We start from the raw sequence: 19,599 nt of genomic DNA on the forward strand, positions 1-19,599 counted from the left end.
AAAAAGACACATGTTCTGACCACCTACACTTTATTGAAAACCAGTGGACGTGATGCAAAAAAAAAAAAAAGTGAAAGCAAGAGATACTGGTCATAAGTAACTTGCAATATGAATTAAATATGAATTAAATAGAGACACTGTTTCCTCAGTCATCCCTTGGTGCAACCCAGTTTGAAGAACAAAACTCATGAATGTCATGAATGAAATCTAGACACTAATTGTCCTTAAAGTCATTCATCTGCACAACGCCAGATAGTATGTTGATGGGGTCTTTTACTTTACTGATTTATTCCATAAAATGTAAAATATTTTAATCATTGCAGTATCTTGTGTCCTCTATAGATTTCTTGAAATTTTCATTCTGGCTTTCACAAATGGTAGTGTTCACTTCTGCACTTATTAACCAAGTGTTAGAGAAAAATTACAAAGACCAATCTCCACCTACCCAGGACACTGCCATCTAGAGGATGGTTGAGTTCAGAGCCAGGTTCTGATTCAGTCCGTGGGATAATTCTGCCTTCTCTTATCATCAGAGATGGAAAGGAATAGGTTGTAAAATAAATGTATGCTTCTCTATACCCTTGCAAATACAATATTATGCCCTTTAAGTGTACTTAGAAAATTCTGAGGAAAAAAAAATACAGATTGAAGAAAAGGAAGAAACTATATTAACTATTCACACTAATTGTTTGAGAGGAAAGACAAAGAAAAATGTCCTTAGATATTTGTAGGTGATCCATCTGTCTGTCTATCTATCATCTATCTATCTAACGGAGTATGCACTTTAGCTGGATATGACAGGGAATAGGTGCTTTGGAAATGATAAAAAATGAGTGGGAACTGTAAGGGCCTATTTAGCCAGAGCAATTCCATCTTGGATTAAATAGTCATTTTGCTGTTTATGCAGTAAAACTTAAACTGACCCTGCCCCCCCTCCAGGGGACTTAATTAAAAGCAAGCCCAGGAAACCAGTCTCGGGTAACAAAACCCAAATACAAGGGTGGGTCAGGCCAGGTGGAGGTATCCAATCAGTGGGGGCATATACTGTCTCCCTAGCTACCAAGGAGTATGGGCCCTGCCTTTTGGGCGCCAATTCTGACCAAGGTGATAGGCTAGTTCAAATATCTACTATAGGGTAAATTATAATTCAACTGGTCACTTATGTGTGACCTAGCAGGACTGTGCAGCTTTCTCTGTGTGTTGCAATCTCATTGGCCACCTGTGCGTGGCCAGGCCCAACCACATGGCCTTTGCTCTATAAAAGCTAGTCTGTAAGGCAGAGAGAGGTCGCCTCTGCAAGAGACGGCCCTGGCCGGTCAGTTTGATTCTTGATGCTTGGCGCGAAATAAAGCTTTCCTTGACCTTCGCTTTGTATCAGTCTCCTTCCTTTGACCATGGACCCAACAGGAACCAAGTTCCAAACAGCAGGAAAAGACCCCAGTTGATTAGCATACATTCTTCCCTATAACTCCTGTCCTATAGTAACCTATAACTTCATTATAATACATTTACATTGTGGTTTTCACTCCCCTCGCTGCCGGGGAAGGCTGCATAAGAATTCTGACAAAGACCATAGGGAGCCAAAAACTCTCCCTCCTGACAGGTAGGAGGAGTTTGTTAGATGATTGAAAGCAACCTCGGTCAGAGACCACCTTAGCAATGACTCAGAACTTTGTAAACATAAAAAGAAAAGACAACCTTGACAACCTGCCTGCTCCCCACCCTTAAGAGTACTTTCACTTTGATGCTTGCTTGCTTAAGAGTTTGGCTCTGCATTCTTTCTTGGCCCAACTCAAGAAATGAGACTGGGGAACAGGACTCTCTGCTAACATAATCCATCACATTTTCTTTATTATGGAAATTTCTAAAATACCGTTGGATAAGAATAAAAAGAAAATAAATTCTCCCTTATAGTCTCAGACTTCTAATCTTTGATACTTAAAGGGATCATTAGGGGTAAAAATATTTAATAATATCAGAAAATATTCTGGTTTTGACAAGTGTTTATTTACTGACTCTTTGGTGAATTATATATTATATATTATTGCTATAAATTAAGAATTCCAGGGGCACCTGGGTGGCTCAGTGGGTTAAAGCCTCTGCCTTCTGCTCAGGTCGTGATCCCAGCGTCCTGGGATCGAGCCCCACATCGGGCTCTCTGCTCGGCGGGGAGCCTGCTTCTCCCTTCTCACTCTGCCTGCCTCTCTGCCTACTTGTGATCTCTCTCTGTCAAATAAATAAATAAAATATTAAAAAAAGAAAAAAGAATTCCATCATAATTTACAGTAATTAAACAGACAAACTATTGCTCTGAATGGTTAATTCAATCGTATTATTGATACACAAGAGGCTAGTTCACAGTCTTTTATATTTCTTTATATCCTTTATGTTATATAACATTGCATAAAATTTAAAGAGGAAAATTCTGACATTTCATTTTTAAAACAGGAAAGTACTTTTTCCAGTTTTCTTAATTTTAAGAAATGGCTAGAAAATGGGTAGGAATACAAAAATCACTGCCTGAGGGCCACTGCATTAACAAAGTACACTCTCTATTCTGACATGTACTTGCACAAATATCTCTGGCCATTGTCATTTACTGTTGATTTTAATGTTCAAAGGAAGACTAAAGACACAATTGCTTTAAAATTATACTGCTAGGTGTTTTTCATCCATTCTCAATTGTTCCTGCCTCCATTATCCCAAGTTTGAATTGGCAATTAGTGGATCGCTCTCCACAAATTTACAAAAGATTTGAAAAATAATGAATCATTATACTTTAAAAGAGCATTTTATAAAAATAACTCTCTATTGACTATACTTTAAATTTAAAAGTTATTTCCAGATCTGTCATTTATATGGACATTTTCTGAGTAGTTTTAGAGAGCATTTCTACTTATCTAAGGGCCAGGAACCTGATGGAGAATGAGCATGGGTTAAAAAGAGAAATTATTTTTAATTCTCCTTTAAAGAAATGTATCTGGATACATTTTCTGTATCCAGAAAAGATTCTGGATATCATACAATAATATGTACATGTGGATGGTTGTATAATATAATAATCTAGTAAAAAGAGTTCAGGAATTTATAGAGAAGATAGCCAGCCAATTTATCAAATATGTAATAATATAATAAGGTATAATAATAAAAGGACAGCAGCCACGGGAAGATTTGTGAAAAAAATTAAGGTATGTTACAAAGCTTACTTGAAAATCCAATAAAGAGAAGACGTAAACACGTAAAACTATGGAGAAATATTTGAGAACTATCCAGAATACATCAATGTTTGTCAGATGAGGGAAGCCAGATGACTGAAAATAGAATATGGAAGTCATGGGGCAAGATTTCTCTCAAATTATCAACCAGACCTATCCTTGAATTAATTTAACCACATCCTAGCTCATTTTTGACTCACTTCCTCCAGGCTCAACATAAAATATCTTCTCCTTATGTGCAAGGAATATCTTCCTTATAAGTGTCCTAGAACACCAACCACTTCCTCTAGTCTAATTCAACCTTGTGATGTTTCCCATTTAACATCTGATTCCAATTAGCTGAGGTAACAAATGCTGTGCCTTTGCTACCTTCATTCTTCAAATCAACGTACAATGCACATTCTTCAAGACATTGCGGTATGAACTTTTTCTAGACTTCTCAAATGATATCATTGACCCTAACGTCTCTTATAATCTCGTAATAGTCAAATTCAGCAGATATATTTCAGTTCATACTTTGTTGGTCACTTTTGTTTGTATTTATTGTATTGGAAATCTAGAACCTACAGTAAAAGTCTTCAAATGACCTTTGATTGCTCTAGCCTCTGTGACACACGTGTAACAGAAAGGCTTTGCTTCAAATATCATCCAATTATCTGTTTTCTCCTTTATTTCTTTGTCTTTTAGCACAGGCCTTAATTATCTCTCACTTGAACTAACTCACTTGCTCTTCCTCCCTCCATCCTTCTGTCGACTTCCTTGTTCTCTAGTTTCCCTGTTCTTCTATGTCAGCTCATCTTAGCCTCATAGAAGAGAGTCCATAGTCCTCCATGGCCTGGCTCCCTACTTTTCAGCTTTGTCTAACCTTACCATTACTCCATCCCCAAAATATCACATTCCAGTAACAGTTAAGTTATTGGATGTTTTTTCACATCACACCTCTTTTTGCTTTTGCAGATGCTGCTTTATTTGCTCTTCTCTCTCTCTCTCTCTCTTCTACAAGGTAACACCTTTTCATCAATAGATTTATCCCAAATCTCCCCTTCAGCTACAATAGGTACTCCTTTTTATTATAAAATAGTCCATTAATATCTATAAAAATTTCCTTTAGTATGTTTTGTATTCAGCTTCCCCATAAACAATAAAGGACTTTAGTAAAGTTGATTATTTTATGTTACTTTATGTTATTAATATTTGAAACTGCAGTCAAAAGTCTTAAGTTGAAATTCTAGTATTTTGAGATAAGGTGATAGAAAAATCATAAGAAATTATCATTATCAGGGGAAAGTAGGATTATAAGATGTCTGTGCCATATTAGGGAAGTAATTTCAGAAGTACCCCTAGGTCAGACAGTATTTAATTTGCTTATTTTAAATAGGAAAAAGCCACTGGCATTGCATTTGTCTGCTTTTATGTGATAACAAATGACCCTTAAATTTCAGGCTTAAAAAAAAGTACTTTATTTCTTATTTATGTAATGTGTCTGCACCCGCAGATGAGCTGGGACTCTGCTTCACTTGTCTTCATCATGGTGTTCAAGGTCAAAGAGAATTCTCTCCTTGTGGCATGCTAGTTTCATGTCAGAAGGAAAGAACATAATAAGAAACATGTGATTCTTCTAGCATTCTGAGTTCAGTCATAGTGTCTACTGCATTTGCCTATAAGCCACTGGCCAGAAGAAGTCACGTCATCAATTGGGTGGGTTTCTAACTCTTGCACTGGAAGCACCATTATCCACAGGTCAATGAGCAATAACATATAACCTCTTCAAGGGAGGAGAGATAGGTATTTGTGAAAAACTATACACAGGCATTGAGAAATATAGTAAGAAAGTCATAGAGGGAGATAAGAAAAAAATTCCTAATATTTAGGATTATTCGTACCACAGAGGAACCTACCAAAAATATCTTTCAACTAATTATTGAAACAAAAGTGTATGAACTGGAAGAAAGGAAACGTGAGGGAGACGTTTTCAAAGAGCAAAAAATAAAAGAAAGATCAGAGCTTCTTCCAGACTCAAGATTTTATAAGGGAGAAATGAAATGTCCATAAGTAGTTGCCTGGAGCCTTCTTTCAGGATTCCAGTGTACTTGAGGAGGAAGGAGACAAGTAAAGAAGGTCCAAGATAAAATGCAAATCAGTTAGGGTAAAAATCAGTATCAATTAAGAGAGAGGGTTTTCAACATAAGTTGAGGAAAAGGTCATAGAACAAGTCAAATTTGTAACTGAAGAAAGAAAACATGACATGGATAAAGCTACTGCTTTTATTTTATTATTATTTTTTGGACCCTTCAACTTTTCATTGCAATGTCCTCAAGAGGTTTTATAGGAGAGAACTAATAGGGGGATACTTTTAAGGAGAGTTCAAAATTTAAAAGGAGCCAGTCGCCAGTAAGCAGCACAAGAGTCAATAAGACTGGAGGAGAATGATTTTTTTTCTGGCTGAGGTAAAAGCAGAATGTGAGAGCAAAGCACAGACGAACTGGTGGCATCAGTCAATGCATTCCCTTGACAGGGTCCAACTTCATCTTCCTGAAGCGGAATAAATCAATGGTTGATTTTTGTGAACACTGTTATTTTGAAGAAAAGTGGTGCCGGGAATTCTAAGGTTTGAGAATTGGTAACCATAAAGGGAAAATGTGACTAATTAGAAGAAGTGGAGATAAAGCAGTGTTCGGGTAAAGGGCAGATTAGGATCTGTAGTTGATTCTGTTACAGGAAATTGGGATGTGGAAGGAGAATGATCTGCCTTTGGGAGGCTCAGTGTGATGCAGACAGAACAGAAAACCACCTATGTGATTGATCTGAGTGGCACAAAAGAACACAGTCCCATGTTATCTACTTGTGAACCCTGACATAATAGGAACAGACATGCAGAACTCAATATCCCAGTTTGAGTGCACACCATGATGCACTTGAAGATTCAAACTTTGTTAACTGAACACACTCATACCCGAATAAAGCCTCCTTCAAAACACATATAATCATATATAAACATTCACTGATAAACTAGTATGGAAACAGATTAGAACACTTATTAAATACATTAAGGTAGAAGTTACAATAGCAAAGTAGTTAATAAGGGGAGAACATGTTCTGTCTGTTAAATAACATTTACTTTTTAAAAAAAAATTTTATTTAAAAAGAAAAAGAGAGAGAGCACAAGCAGGGGAACAGCAGGCAGAGAGAGAAGCAGGCTCCCCATGGAGCAAGGAGCCTGATGTGGGGTTCTTTCTCAGGATCCTGGGATCATGACCTAAGCCCAAGGCAGATGCTTAACCAATGGAGCCACCCGGGTGCCCCAATACTTCCTTTTAAACATCAGACTTGAGTTACTGTTTTAGTGTAAAAATATGTGCATAATTTGACACTGACATTACACATATAAAACATATAACAGTAAAATTTATATACTGCCTCCAAAACTCAACATGTAAAAACTAATATTATAATTCCTATTTTCATGAAAGAATACTCAGGACAATGACTTGTCTGTGATGAAATACACTTTTATATGCCAACATAAACTACTTTGGAAATAAGTCACAGTAGAGAGTTGTTAATAGTTAAACTCAACAGCGTAAGTTATCTTTGTTTACTGTATATAATAGAAAGAAATAGCTTAGAGATGTTTATCCAATAGAAATACGTGGAGATACATATATAGATACGCACCTCCATTTTAAACCTATTCTTCATGCACTGAAATCTGCCCCCTGTGTTGAAGGTCAAAACCTCTGAACTATGGTACTCATAGTAAATACCAGACTCTTTATTTCTAAAAAAGAAATCTCCTCTGAAGTCTTGGCCCTTTGGTCTCCTCCATTAGCATGTGTAATTTCTATCAGACTGCCTAATTTCTATGTCATACCATCTGGTCTACTCCATTATACTATCCACTAATCTCAATTAATTATAAATTTCAAGAAGGAGAGAAAATGATAACAGAGTTTTCATATTTTTTTCCTCTTTCAGCATGAACTTGGTGGTCAAACTACTTTTGCTGCAGGTAGTGAAAGACCGATGAACTTTTGTTTTTATTTATTTTTTGCTATTTTTAAAAAATCCAAGTAATTACCATAGAGTATATCATTAATTTCAGATGTAGTATTCAGTTATCAATTGCATATAACACCCAGTGCACATTACATCACATGCCCTCCTTAATGCCCATCATGCAGTTACCTCATCCCCTCAACCCCCCCACCTCCGCCTCTTCAGCAACCTTCAGTTTGTTTCCTAAGATTAAGAGTCTCTTATGGTTTATCTCCCTGTCTAATTTCATCTTATTTTATTTTTCTCTCTCTTCCCCTATGATCCTCTGTTTTGCTTCTTAAATCCCACATATGAGTGAAACTGTATGATAATTGTCTTTCTCTGATTTACTTATTTCACTCAGCATAATACCCTCCAGTTCCATCCATGTTGTTGCAAATGGTAAGATTTCTGGCTAAAGTTAACAAGTCAGGAAACAGCAAATGTTGGCGAAGATGTGGAGAAAGGGGAACTTTCATACACTGTTGGTGAGAATGCAAGCTGGTGCAGCCACTCTGGAAAACAGTATGGAGGTTCCTCAAAAAGTTAAAAAATAAAGCTATCCTATAGCCCAATGACTGCACTACTAGGTATTTACCCAAAGGATACAAACATTGTGATCCAAAGGGGCACCTGCACCCCAATGTTTATAGCAGCAACATCTACAATAACCAAACTATGGAAAGAGCCCAGATGTCCATCAACAAATCAGTGGATAAAGAAGATGTGGTACATGTACACATTGGAATATTACTCAGCCAAAGAACTTTTTCAGATCTATATGAGATTCCTAGTGTTCTCCAGTCTTCAAGAAACTGGAGAGATAGCTCATGGCAGGATGAAGATAGGAATCAGAAGAAGACACAAACTTATTTCTCCATCCTTCCCCTAACTTACAGGAAACATGTGGCTAACTCCTCAGTTTTATATTTTGCCTATTCTAAAAAGAACAATTGATATTCTGCTTACAGAATCCTGTCACTATCGTTATCATTAATTTGTTACTTTATTTTACTTTATTTTTTAGAGGTGTAGGGGCAGTGGGAGAGGGACAGAGAGAATCTTTTTTTTTTTTTTTTAAAGATTTTATTTATTTATGTGACAGAGAGAGAGAGATCACAAGTAGGCAGAGGCAGGCAGAGAGAGACAGAGAGAATCTTAAGCAGGTTCCACACCAAGCATGGAGCCTGATAAGGGCTCCATCTCACAACCCTGAGATCATGACCTGAGCTAAAATCAAGAGTTGGATGCTTAACCGACTGAGCCACATAGGCACCCTTAACTTGTTATTTTATTTTTAAAAAGATTTATTTATGTATTTATTTATTTGCCAGAGATCACAAGTAGTCAGAGAGGCAGGCAGAGAGAGAGAGAGAGAGAGAAGGAAGCAGGCTTCCTGCTGAGCAGAGAATCCCATGTGGGACTCTATCCCAGGAACCTGGGATCATGACCTGAGCCGAAAGCAGAGGCTTTAACCCACTGAGCCACCCAGGCGCCCCCTAACTTGTTATTTTAAAGCAGAAGAAAAAACTGAAAGTACATTTGTGTCGTGTCACTACCAGTATTTCCATATGTTTGAAACATAGGCTGCTCATGGCTGAATGTTAAGGAAGAAGGGCTGGTGATCATAAAAGGTTTCTTATGCCAAAAAAAGCAGTTTTGATTTTGTCTTGAAGGTAATGGGAAGCACTGACAATTTTAAGTGTTGAAAGGTTGGATGGAGAAGAAGTAGAAATTATGGGGCGCCTGGGTGGCTCAGTGGGTTAAGCCTCTGCCTTTGGCTCAGGTCATGATCCCAGGGTCCTGGGATTGAGTCCCGCATCAGGCTCTCTGCTCTGCAGGGAGCCTGCTTCCCCTTCTCTCTCTGCCTGCCTCTCTGCTTACTTGTGATCCTCTTTGTCAAATGAACAAATAAAATCTTTAAAAAAATAAATAAATAAAAATAGAAATTATGAGCCTGAGAGTAGAGGAAATTTAAAAAAAAATTTTTTTTAATGAAAGGGCTTCACTCTTAAGGAGGGCATCATGGTAGAATATATTTAAGAGATGTTAAAAAAAAAAATGAGGTGACTTGTCATTTACAGATTAGATTACCAAAATAGAGTCAAAGTAGAATAACCTTAAAATATCTTCTGTCCTCACAGAATGTCATGTTAACACAGGCAGGAAATATAGTAGGAGAAGCCTAGTTTGGAAGTAGAGATGTCATCATGATGCCATAAACTTAGTTATTAATCTCCTTGTGGAAACAATTATTAACTTTAAATTTAAGAAAACCTACAAAATTGTTAAACAGATTCATTTAAGCAACAAGGGATTCATGCAATTTAAAAGTAAAATCTAGTATGATACTTAACTATGTTTCACTTGGCATTCTTTCAACAACTACAAAGCCAGCAAAAGGCAATGACTCTCTTATAAGACTTTTTGTAAAAAAGATGATGGTGTTGCATAAGTCACGGATCCTGCCCTTGAGGCTACACACAATGTAATAGATGCTATCACTGAGGTGAGGAGATTTCCTCCAGGTAGAGAAGAGGTATATTAGGAGCGCTGTATCCACTGGCTGCCCTTTCAATAAATATATTGCTAACATGCGATAATAAAATAGGTACAAATTATTCGCTGCTTACCATTAACAATAACGATGATATCACGGAAGTCAATTTCTCCCCTAGCCTCCACTCTTCCTTCACATCGGTATATACCTTCATCACTTTTATTGATGTTGAGAATCTGCAGATTATTGTTAGCTAGCATAGCAAAGCGATCTGGAAAGTAAGCAAAGGGGAGGAAATGATATCAGTAATTGAAAGCAGAGTCCAGTGTGCTCTAAATTGCCAAGAGTTAAAATATGGCACTTGTCTGACACTATCAAACTTTTCATCAACAAACAAATTCGAATTTGAAAGTAAAATGTAATTTCATGGCTTCAATTTTTCCACTCCACACTGGCTTGTTACACCTTTTTTTTCTAAAACACATTCGAGACTTTATTTCCACATAAAATGGTTAGGCTATTATTTTCCCCTTGGTACTTTGAATGCAGAAATGATACACAAAAGAACAATGTTGAGAGATTAGATATTGCAGACATGAAGACATTTTGTAGCAACTTGAGTATGGAAAAGGGTTAGAAAATTGATTGAACAGCCTTCCCACACAATAATTAAACTAATAATTCTGCATACCCCGAGGAGGCAGCTAAATGATGCAATAATATTCAAGTCACATAGAGGACATATAAAGTGGCCATATCTCTAACTTATTTGAATTTTTTCTCTAAATGCAGATAATCCACATCAAGAATGAACAGATTAGACTTAATTTTATTTCAAGACTTCATTTTAGGTATGAGTATATGCACATGAATATACATTAAAAATAAGCTGTGAGAGGGCATGCATTAGTTGATTGCTTAAGATAATCTGACTAGCCTAGCCAGCATCTCAGCCTGACAGTGTTTCCACAGTGTCTGGCCCGAGTTTTTAATCATCATAATTTTGTTGCAGTGTTAAGACCTTTCCCCTTGGTCTAGTAAAGAATGGTCTGACTTCTAGTCTTATTTTAAAACATGTTGCAAAAGCAATATCTTCCATTTCACTAATTAACACATCATTGGACATCATCTAGTTGTGTTTTTTTTTGTTTTTTGTTTTTTTTTTTACTTTCAGCATTTTTTTTGTTTTTGTTTTTGTTTTTTTTCCAATTTATTTATTTTCAGAAAAACAGTATTCATTATTTTTTCACCATACCCAGTGCTCCATGCAAGCCGTGCCCTCTATAATACCCACCACCTGGTACCCAACCTCCCACCGCCCCCGCCACTTCAAACCCCTCAGATTGTTTTTCAGAGTCCATAGTCTCTCATGGTTCACCTCCCCTTCCAATTTACCCAAAAGCACATACCCTCCCCAATGTCCATAACCCTACCCCCCTTCTCCCAACCCCCCTCCCCCAGCAACCCACAGTTTGTTTCGTGAGATTAAGAGTCACTTATGGTTTGTCTCCGCTAGTTGGTTTTTACAGTATTTGAGATACTTTGGTAAATAAGAGATACATGCTTGACCCCTTGGACCCATTAGTTTAAGGTACTCATCTCTGGGATATTTACTGTTATACCATTAAATATTACTTTTTGGATCTATTCCAGTGTTTACTGCTCTTTCCCTATCTGCTGGCTTGATGGGTTAGGGCAAATATGGAAACCACATGAGTAAAAGCTAGAGCCGCCCTCAGCCTGGAGCGCTGAATGGATGTGTGGGGTATACTCTTACCCCCACCCTTGCTGCCAACTGGACTTTGTATAACTGAGAAATAAACTGCTGTGATATCAGGCAGTTTGGGGTTCAGTTCAGGTTTGGGGTTCACCTGTCATAGCAATTCCTTAATGCAATTCCTTAATGCCATACCAATTCTACTTTGGGCTACAAATACAAATAGGGAAGTCATCAGACTATGGGAGGACTATGCTTCCTACGGGTAAGCAAGAGAGAAAATAAACAAAGAGTAGAAATATGTAGATTCAGAGGATCCCAGAGATGTAAAATATTGATTATAAAGCTGCAGACATGATTATCAGCTCAGGAAGTACAGTAAAGCCCCCAACCCCCCATCCATGGTTTGCCCTCTGCAGTTTCATTTGTCTGCAGTCAGCCATGGTCTGGAAGCAGATGATCCTCCTTCTGACATTTTATCAGAGATCAAAATAGGCCTAACCCTACATCACTTCTTGCATCTCATCGCATAGGCATTGTATCATCATGTCATAAAAGGAAAAAAAGGTGAGTAGAGTATAATAAGCTATTTTGAGAGATAGTGGTCACATTCACACAACTTTTGTTATAGCATATTGTTATAATTGTTCTATTTCATTATTAGCAATTGCTCTTAATCTCTTAATTTATAAACTAAATGCTTAAGGTATAAATTAAACTTTACCATAGTTTTTTTTTTTTTAATGAAAAAACAGTATAGGATTTGGAACTATTTTTGCTTTTAAGAATCTACTGGGGGTCTTAAAATGTATCCCCCGTAGACAAGGGGAGGCTACTCCACAAACTTTCCCATAATGTTTATTTCTTCTTTAAGTTGACCTGAAGAAGAGAGACACAAATATTCATGCAGATGCTTTCCCCTGGTAAATTTTCCTTTTCTCCAAGGAAGCTTGAAGAAAAAGAATCTGCAAAAAATTTTAAATTTAAAGTCACAAGAAGTCCTGGAGTAACTCAGAACTCATAAAAATTTAGAATGTTTCAAGGTCAGTGAAAAGATCTATTCAAGCATGTGGCTGGAAATTAGGGTGGGAAGCAATTATCAACTTAAGAAGTTCAAATTTAGATTGGGATGCATATAATCATACCTTGATAACTGTAATACTGTATTTTTAAATTACTAAAATATGTATTATCATTTAACTCTAATGTTCTTTAATGGTCAAAGTGTATTTAGTTAAAAAATAATAAGGGGAAGAATTATTTTAATCAGGAAGGCTATACTTGATATTAAAAGGAAAATAATTTGAATGTATATAATACATAATTTGATGGGAATAAATCAGTGTTTCTTCTAAAGGCAAAATTTTAGTTTCAAATGGTCATTTTAATATATTACCTCTACTGGCTGAGAGAAAACTAAAATATTAGGAAAACAGTAGCTACCTGCTAAATTGAAATACATATCAATGTTTCAAAACAGAAAACAAACTATATGAAAATCTCAAGTCAAATCCTAGGTATGTATGTAAAGTCCATGGAATGATGTTAGTAAGCTATCAAAAGGCAGAAAACATTTGAAGAGAGCACTGCTTCAATCACACATAACTATGGACACGAGAACTATCTGATTATTAGAGATTATTCATTTTTCTCAATTATACAGAACTTCATTAAAAACCAAGTTTTCATTATTGCAATCAGAAAAATAAATGAAATAAGCAATCTGCTTTATGCTCCTTCAAGCAGATTTTTTTCTAGCCCTCTTCTTATTCCCAGCCACTGAAGGTTGGTCTCATCTATTCTTATGGCTTCAATCACCATCTATATTTTGAGACACAAGTTTTCTTCAGATCAGACCATTATATGACTATAAAAGTGCTTAATGGTAGACCAGATATAGCTACTGGGAAGAACTGTAAGTATTTTAATCTCAGCAAATTTAAAGTTTAGTTTACTATCTCCACCTGAAATTCCTCATATGGTCTCTCCAGGTCTGTCTTCACGTCTTTATGTTGAACTATTTGCCCAAGTCAAATTCCTTGAGCCATCTTTGATTTCTTCATCTCTCTCCATCTGCATATTCAATCAGACCCCATGTCCTGTCACTTCCACCTTTATTATTACTTGGTCTAAATCTCCTTCTCCTTCAGCAATTATTTCATTAGGATCTGAACTGTTATCAGTTACTGGAGTTTTGTCTTGACTGCCATCCAATCCATTCTCCTCAATGAAGTACTAATAGCCTTCTCAAATTCATATCAGGTCATGTCACTGCCTTGATTAAAATCCTTTAGTGATGTTCTCTTTGGATAAATGCCAGATTCCTTTACAGAGATGTCAAGGTCATAATGACCTGACTCAACCTTCCTTTCCAGTTTCCTCTCTTATTAGTCTTTATGATCAATCCTGGTTTATATTTTTCTTTTAGTATAAGTATTCTAGTTGCACTTATTCATAAATTCTCATTATAATGAACTAATTCTAGTTTCTGGAAAGCACCATTTATGATGTCTTTCACCTCTGGGCTGCTGCAGATGGTGTTTTCCCTTCCTGAAAAGTCCCCACCACTCTTTGCCTGACTAACCTCTTTTTCATAATTAAGGGTTACTTCTCTCTTCAGCAGGCATCTTGGACACCTTCTTTTGCCCTAACAAGCTGAGATGACATTAGGAGAAGGAAAGGAGACGTCAGTTGGGGGAAATGGGAGGGGGAGGCGAATCATGAGAGACTATAGAGTCTGAGAAACAAACTGAGGGTTTTGGAGGGGAGGGGAGTGGGGAGTTCGGTGAGCCTGGTGGTGGGTATTACAGAAGGCACGTATTGCATGGAGCACTGGGTGTGGTGCATAGATAATGAATCTTGGAACACTGAAAAAATAAAATTACAAAAACCCCTAAGTTGAGATGTTCTTTCTTTATCATTCTCTATCATTGCACTTTCCTTCTAATAGACCTCAGTATGCCTTGTTTTCATTCATTTCTCTATTAATCTTTTCTACTAGATCATTAGTATTTTGAAGGCAGTGAACTTGTTTATCTTGTTAACTAGGACTAGCCACCATCCAGCACATTAGATGGCACGTACTAGGTTTTCAACAAGTAGTCCAAAATTGAATGAATTCTTATATTGGAAGTAGGTTACATAAAAAGAATATTGATCAAGATTATTTTACTCATAGTTTTTGATGGAAACAGGGTACCTCATTAGTCAATGATCAAAGCATTTAGAATATTTTAGGGACAACTTTCAAATTGGCTGAGGTCAAATGAGCATCTGGAATAGCATATCCCTCCACTGGGATATTCAACTTTTATAACAAAATGCCACCTTTACTCCCTACTCCCTAAATGCTTGGATTCTCTTTAGCGGATGGATTTCTTTCAACAAGCAACATGGAGAACCTCCACTTCAAGTATCCTATTGGAATTTTAATTATAAATATCTGCCATACAGCTACTACCAAAAGCATGGCCAATAAGATGGACATTTCCAAACCTTCCTTTTGTCATCTGGAACCTACAAACTTGACTCACGTGCCACGTTAAAGCTTCAGAAAGTTACCTGGACACACTACATTATTTCAAATCCCCTTACATGTTCCTTTCATAGTTATAAACTTAATCTTCTTCCATTAGATCTAATAAAGGAGCCATTGAAGATATAATCAGGTAAAGAATATTATTTCTTGTAAAGCCATTATGAATGCGCAAATTGTTCAACAATAAACCATGTGGAGTGTTTCTCCAATATCAAAAGGTTAGAAAAGTTTGTCCTTCCTCACAGTCCACATAAATACTTTATATTCTAGAGTTAAAAAGAGAAAAAAAGTTGTGCCCTTTTTTTTTTCCTTTGCTTGCCATGCAACTCTGAACCAGGTTTACTCTAGGCTAGTCACTTTCCTCTACATTCAATTTTTTTATTCTAGTTATAACCTGAGTGCATATCATTCTGGTAACACTGATTCTCAAGATTTAAAAACTCAATGAGAAGGAAGGAGAAAGATAAATGTCATTGTGTAGCAAAACTGATACGTATGCAAATATTTAATTCATTCATTTAACAAATATTTATTATGTGCAAGTCTTATTTGAAACTCACAACTATTGTTGAAATTGGAGATAATAACCCACTGTTTACAGAGAGAGAATCTGAATTAGATACAGAGCTATTAGAAAATTCAAAGCTGCCAGGCCAAGGAAAGAGTAGAGCCATAATGGCATTCCAGCTTCAAATCATCTTGTCCCTGGATACTGGGAAAAACTGTGTGAGCTATAGCACAGAGTAGTGCTCCTCCATTACCGTCACACTTAACTATCAATCTCTGCTTTGAGGCTTTTGTTCTCTGTGTCTTTTAAAAACTATAATTCATTTCAAAACCTTCATGTAATTAAGGTTTACAATAAACCAGATGTACACTTGAAGCCTAAGATGAGGCAATCTGAAAATGTTTAGACATTGTCATCTAACTGCTATAAAAGAACTGCCTTTTCTTTACTATTGAGGGAAAAAATAGCTGAAAATACATTGCACAAAGTACTCATGTGATGAGCTAATGAAATATAAAGTAGTTATCTTGAAATAAAATAAGAGGAAATAAAGTACGATTTCTCACTAACTTATTATAATAGAAAAAAAGAGAGAGGTAGTCAATAAGTGACAAGAGCTGAAAATGCTATGATGAGAGAAATTGTCTCAAAATTTAAAAACTGACTATTAAACGTGATTATGACATGTCCTCTGTACATATTCAAAAATAGATACTATCTGCTCTCTCTCCTTTATGCTATAAGTTTTAGCTCTTAGAAACACACAACAGAATCATCCAGGATGGAAAGTATTTGAAAAGATTCAATTATTTCATAACTCTCTGCAAATGCAGGTGCTTTGAAAAATATTCTAAATTGAAACTGCTCCCAATGCACAATGGTAAAGTAGCATAATGTAAGCAAATTATGCTTTCAATTTCAGATGTCATATTATTCTGGAATTTTAGCTCAGTCTGAATCAAAATTATGAAGACAATTTGAATGAATGTATTTTTCCATCTATTATCCATATGTATCTTACCATAATATTTAGAATATGTAGGTGTCCTTGAAAGAACACTGTCAGAGTAAGAAACAGGGTTCACAGAGATATTATTTTAACATTACGTAGATGAGTCCAGGGGATGATGTTTGAACTGTGATGTGTCAAATATGAATGCATCAGGACTGAGTCCTTCATTTATTTATTATCCTTATACAGTTTATACTAATTTTTTCTTAGAAAGATGGGGTCGACAAACCTTTTCTGTAAATCTCCAAATGATAAATATCATAGTTTTGTTTGGCCACTCCATCTGTGTCACAGCTGCTCAACCCTGTCCCCGAAGTGGCCCTGGCTACTATGTAATGGTCAGGTTTGGCTGTGACCTCACAACACCATAAAAAGACAGTAGAGGGGCTGAATTGAGCCCGAGGTCCATTATCTGCCAACTCCCAACTTCAGAGTTTAAGTTGTTAGATGCTTGGAATCCAAAAAATAAAATTTCTATACGCAGTCAGGTAGATGGAGTCTTTTTAAAAATTGCACTATTATTAGAACATATAATTTAGGGAGTTACCAAAATACTAACTGTCGGAAATAGCGGTGACTTCCTCATTATGATACAACCAGCTGACAGCAGGGGCCGGTGAGCTGCTAACGCGGCAAACCACTTCGGCATCCTCTCCTTGTTTGAATTCTTGAGGAGATACCACTTCTTTGAAAGTGAGTTTTTCTGTTTCAAGAAAGTAGAACAAACCACAAAAGTATTATTTCTCTCTTCTCCCAGTAACGTATTCCAAAACCTGATTGATGCGATGATGAAATCATCAACTAACCCTAGATCTTTTAAAACCTTAGGCTGGGTAAGAATTCCTCTACTCGGGGTGCCTGGGTGGCTCAGTGGGTTAAGCCTCTGCCTTTGGCTCAAGTCATGATCCCAGGGTCTTGGGATCGAGCCCCACATCAGGGTCTCTGCTCAGCAGGAAGCCTGCTTCCCTTCCTCTCTCTGCCTGCCTCTCTGCCTACTTGTGGTCTCTGTCTGTCAAATAAATAAATAATATTAAAAAAAAAAATTCCTCTACTCAAGAACTTCTCATCTCCCTGAGAGGAAAATTCGTAGTCCACATAATGCCGTACTATGTGAACTGGAGTCAGCCCCACAATTCTGATCCTGATTTCTTCTCTCTTTTCTTAGTCCCTGTGATCCAGACAAAAAGTCTTCTTTGCAATCCCTTGAATACTCCAGGTTTGTTCCCATCCTCGGGCCTTGTGCTCCTTTGAATTCCTTCAGATTTCCGCTAGACCTTCGCAGATAAAATAACCTTCTCTCTTCCCAATTCAACTCTCCCTCTCTTTACCACACTAACTTTCTTCACTATAGAATTCTATAGCATGTCTATCTAGCATCCATGCACTTACCTACGTTCATTCATTGTGTTTTTCTGCTTATTAAAATAATAAGCACCAAGTGGGTAACATTTTCTTTTTACTGAGTGTCTAGGACTTAGAATATTGCCTGCCATGTAGTAGACACCCAGTAAGTGTGTCAAATGAATGAAAGAATGTGGGTCTTTATGCTTGTTGAGAAATTTTCACAAAAGTAATTCATTGTTCTTGCTAGGAAAAAAAAGTCATTTCTTTAGTTTACAAACAAAACACCAGGCACCTTCCTTTTCATCACTCAAAGTAATGAAAAATCTTTCCAAATACTATGTCTGTGAAATGATCACTTCAATTTATTTTTTTTCTATTTATGAAATAGGTACAGTGGGGATCATATAAATAGATATATCATCTTTTTCTTTAGGAGTTTTGAAACTACCAGGAGTAGGGGCAAAGTCGAAATCAGGAAAAATGGCAGTAATGTGCTAGCAAATTGCACTGGAGATCAAGAAGGAAGTCGTGCTGTGGGAATGCTTTGCCTTTTTTTTTCCATATCTTGTTTCTACAATAATAGTAGTAATAGTCATAATAATAAAACTTTAAGGAAGAACTATCTTGAGTTAGTATTTTAAAAAAATTTATAATTTTTCAGATATTTTTCATTAATATAGTAGAAATACTATCACACATTAATTGTAAGGCATTGTTCTAAAAACTTTATATAATATTAATAATTAATATAGTGCTTAAAACAGCTTTATGTATGAGGTAGGCAATACTATTAGATCTCTTTTATGATGACAAAACTGAAGACAGAGAGGGTAGACATTTGCTAAAGCCACAAAAGGAAGTGATAGAGGCTGGTTTCAAGCCTAGGGGGTCAACAGGCTTTAATGTGTTCTTAAACAGTTTCATGATTCTTGGGGTACCCGGGTGGTGCAGTTGGTTAAGCATGGTTAACCATGGTTTGGGCTCAGATCATGATCTCAGGGTGATGAGGTCCAGCCCTGTGCCAGGTTTCCTGCTCAGCTAAGAGTCTGCTTAAGACTGTCTCTCCTTCTCTGTCTGCCCTTTCCCCTCCTCTAAAATAAGTAAGTAACTCTTGAAAGAAAGAAAGAAAGAAAGAAAGAAAGAAAGAAAGAAAGAAAGGAAGGAAAGAAAGAAAGAAAGAAAGAGGAAATAAGTAAGTAACTCTTGAAAGAAAGAAAGAAGGAAGGAAGGAAGGAAGGAAGGAAGGAAAGAAAGAAAGAAAGAAAGAAAGAAAGAAAGAAAGAAAGAAAGAAAGAAAAAAAGAAAAGTAGGCTAATGATTCCTAAATGTAAGAAGGGGGAAAGAATGTAGAGGCAGTCAATCTCAAGTCATAAGATGAAGTATAAGCGTGGAACATTTTATTAATAAAAGTTCTGATGGTGAAAAATCCAGGTAGATATCATTCTCCACTAGATGAGTTTTCAGTTTTTCTGTATTTACTCCTCCATTCTCATTCTAGATTGGTCACTGCTATCATATATGCAATTTCATTTGTTCTAGTCCTGACCTTTTATTTTAGTATGAAAAAGTACTCCTTACAAATTTCATAATACTAAATAATGTTCTCTACTTACCCAAAAGATTTTCAATGGCTGGAGAATATTAAATCATTTTCATCTCTGTGATTTAACCAACAGAAATGTCCATCTATGTGTTTATCCTCTACTATTTCTTATTATCCATTCTATTTT

At 36.4% G+C, this 19,599-nt stretch overlaps 1 protein-coding gene across 2 annotated transcripts in view; it reads right to left on the bottom strand.

The window, feature by feature from the left end:
* NCAM2 (neural cell adhesion molecule 2) overlaps positions 1–19,599 on the bottom strand; it is a 524,714-nt gene that overhangs the window by 202,888 nt on the left and 302,227 nt on the right. For both annotated transcript variants that reach the window (XM_044251090.1, XM_044251091.1), the window contains exons 4-5: positions 17,085–17,228; positions 9,884–10,021 (exon numbers count right to left, since the gene is read on the bottom strand). In XM_044251090.1, the coding sequence (XP_044107025.1) occupies positions 9,884–10,021; positions 17,085–17,228 (282 nt within the window). The remainder of the gene's footprint in view (positions 1–9,883; positions 10,022–17,084; positions 17,229–19,599) is intronic.

Source organism: Neovison vison, chromosome 6 (assembly GCF_020171115.1).
Source record: "Neovison vison isolate M4711 chromosome 6, ASM_NN_V1, whole genome shotgun sequence".
Classification (NCBI taxonomy): Eukaryota; Metazoa; Chordata; class Mammalia; order Carnivora; family Mustelidae; genus Neogale; species Neogale vison.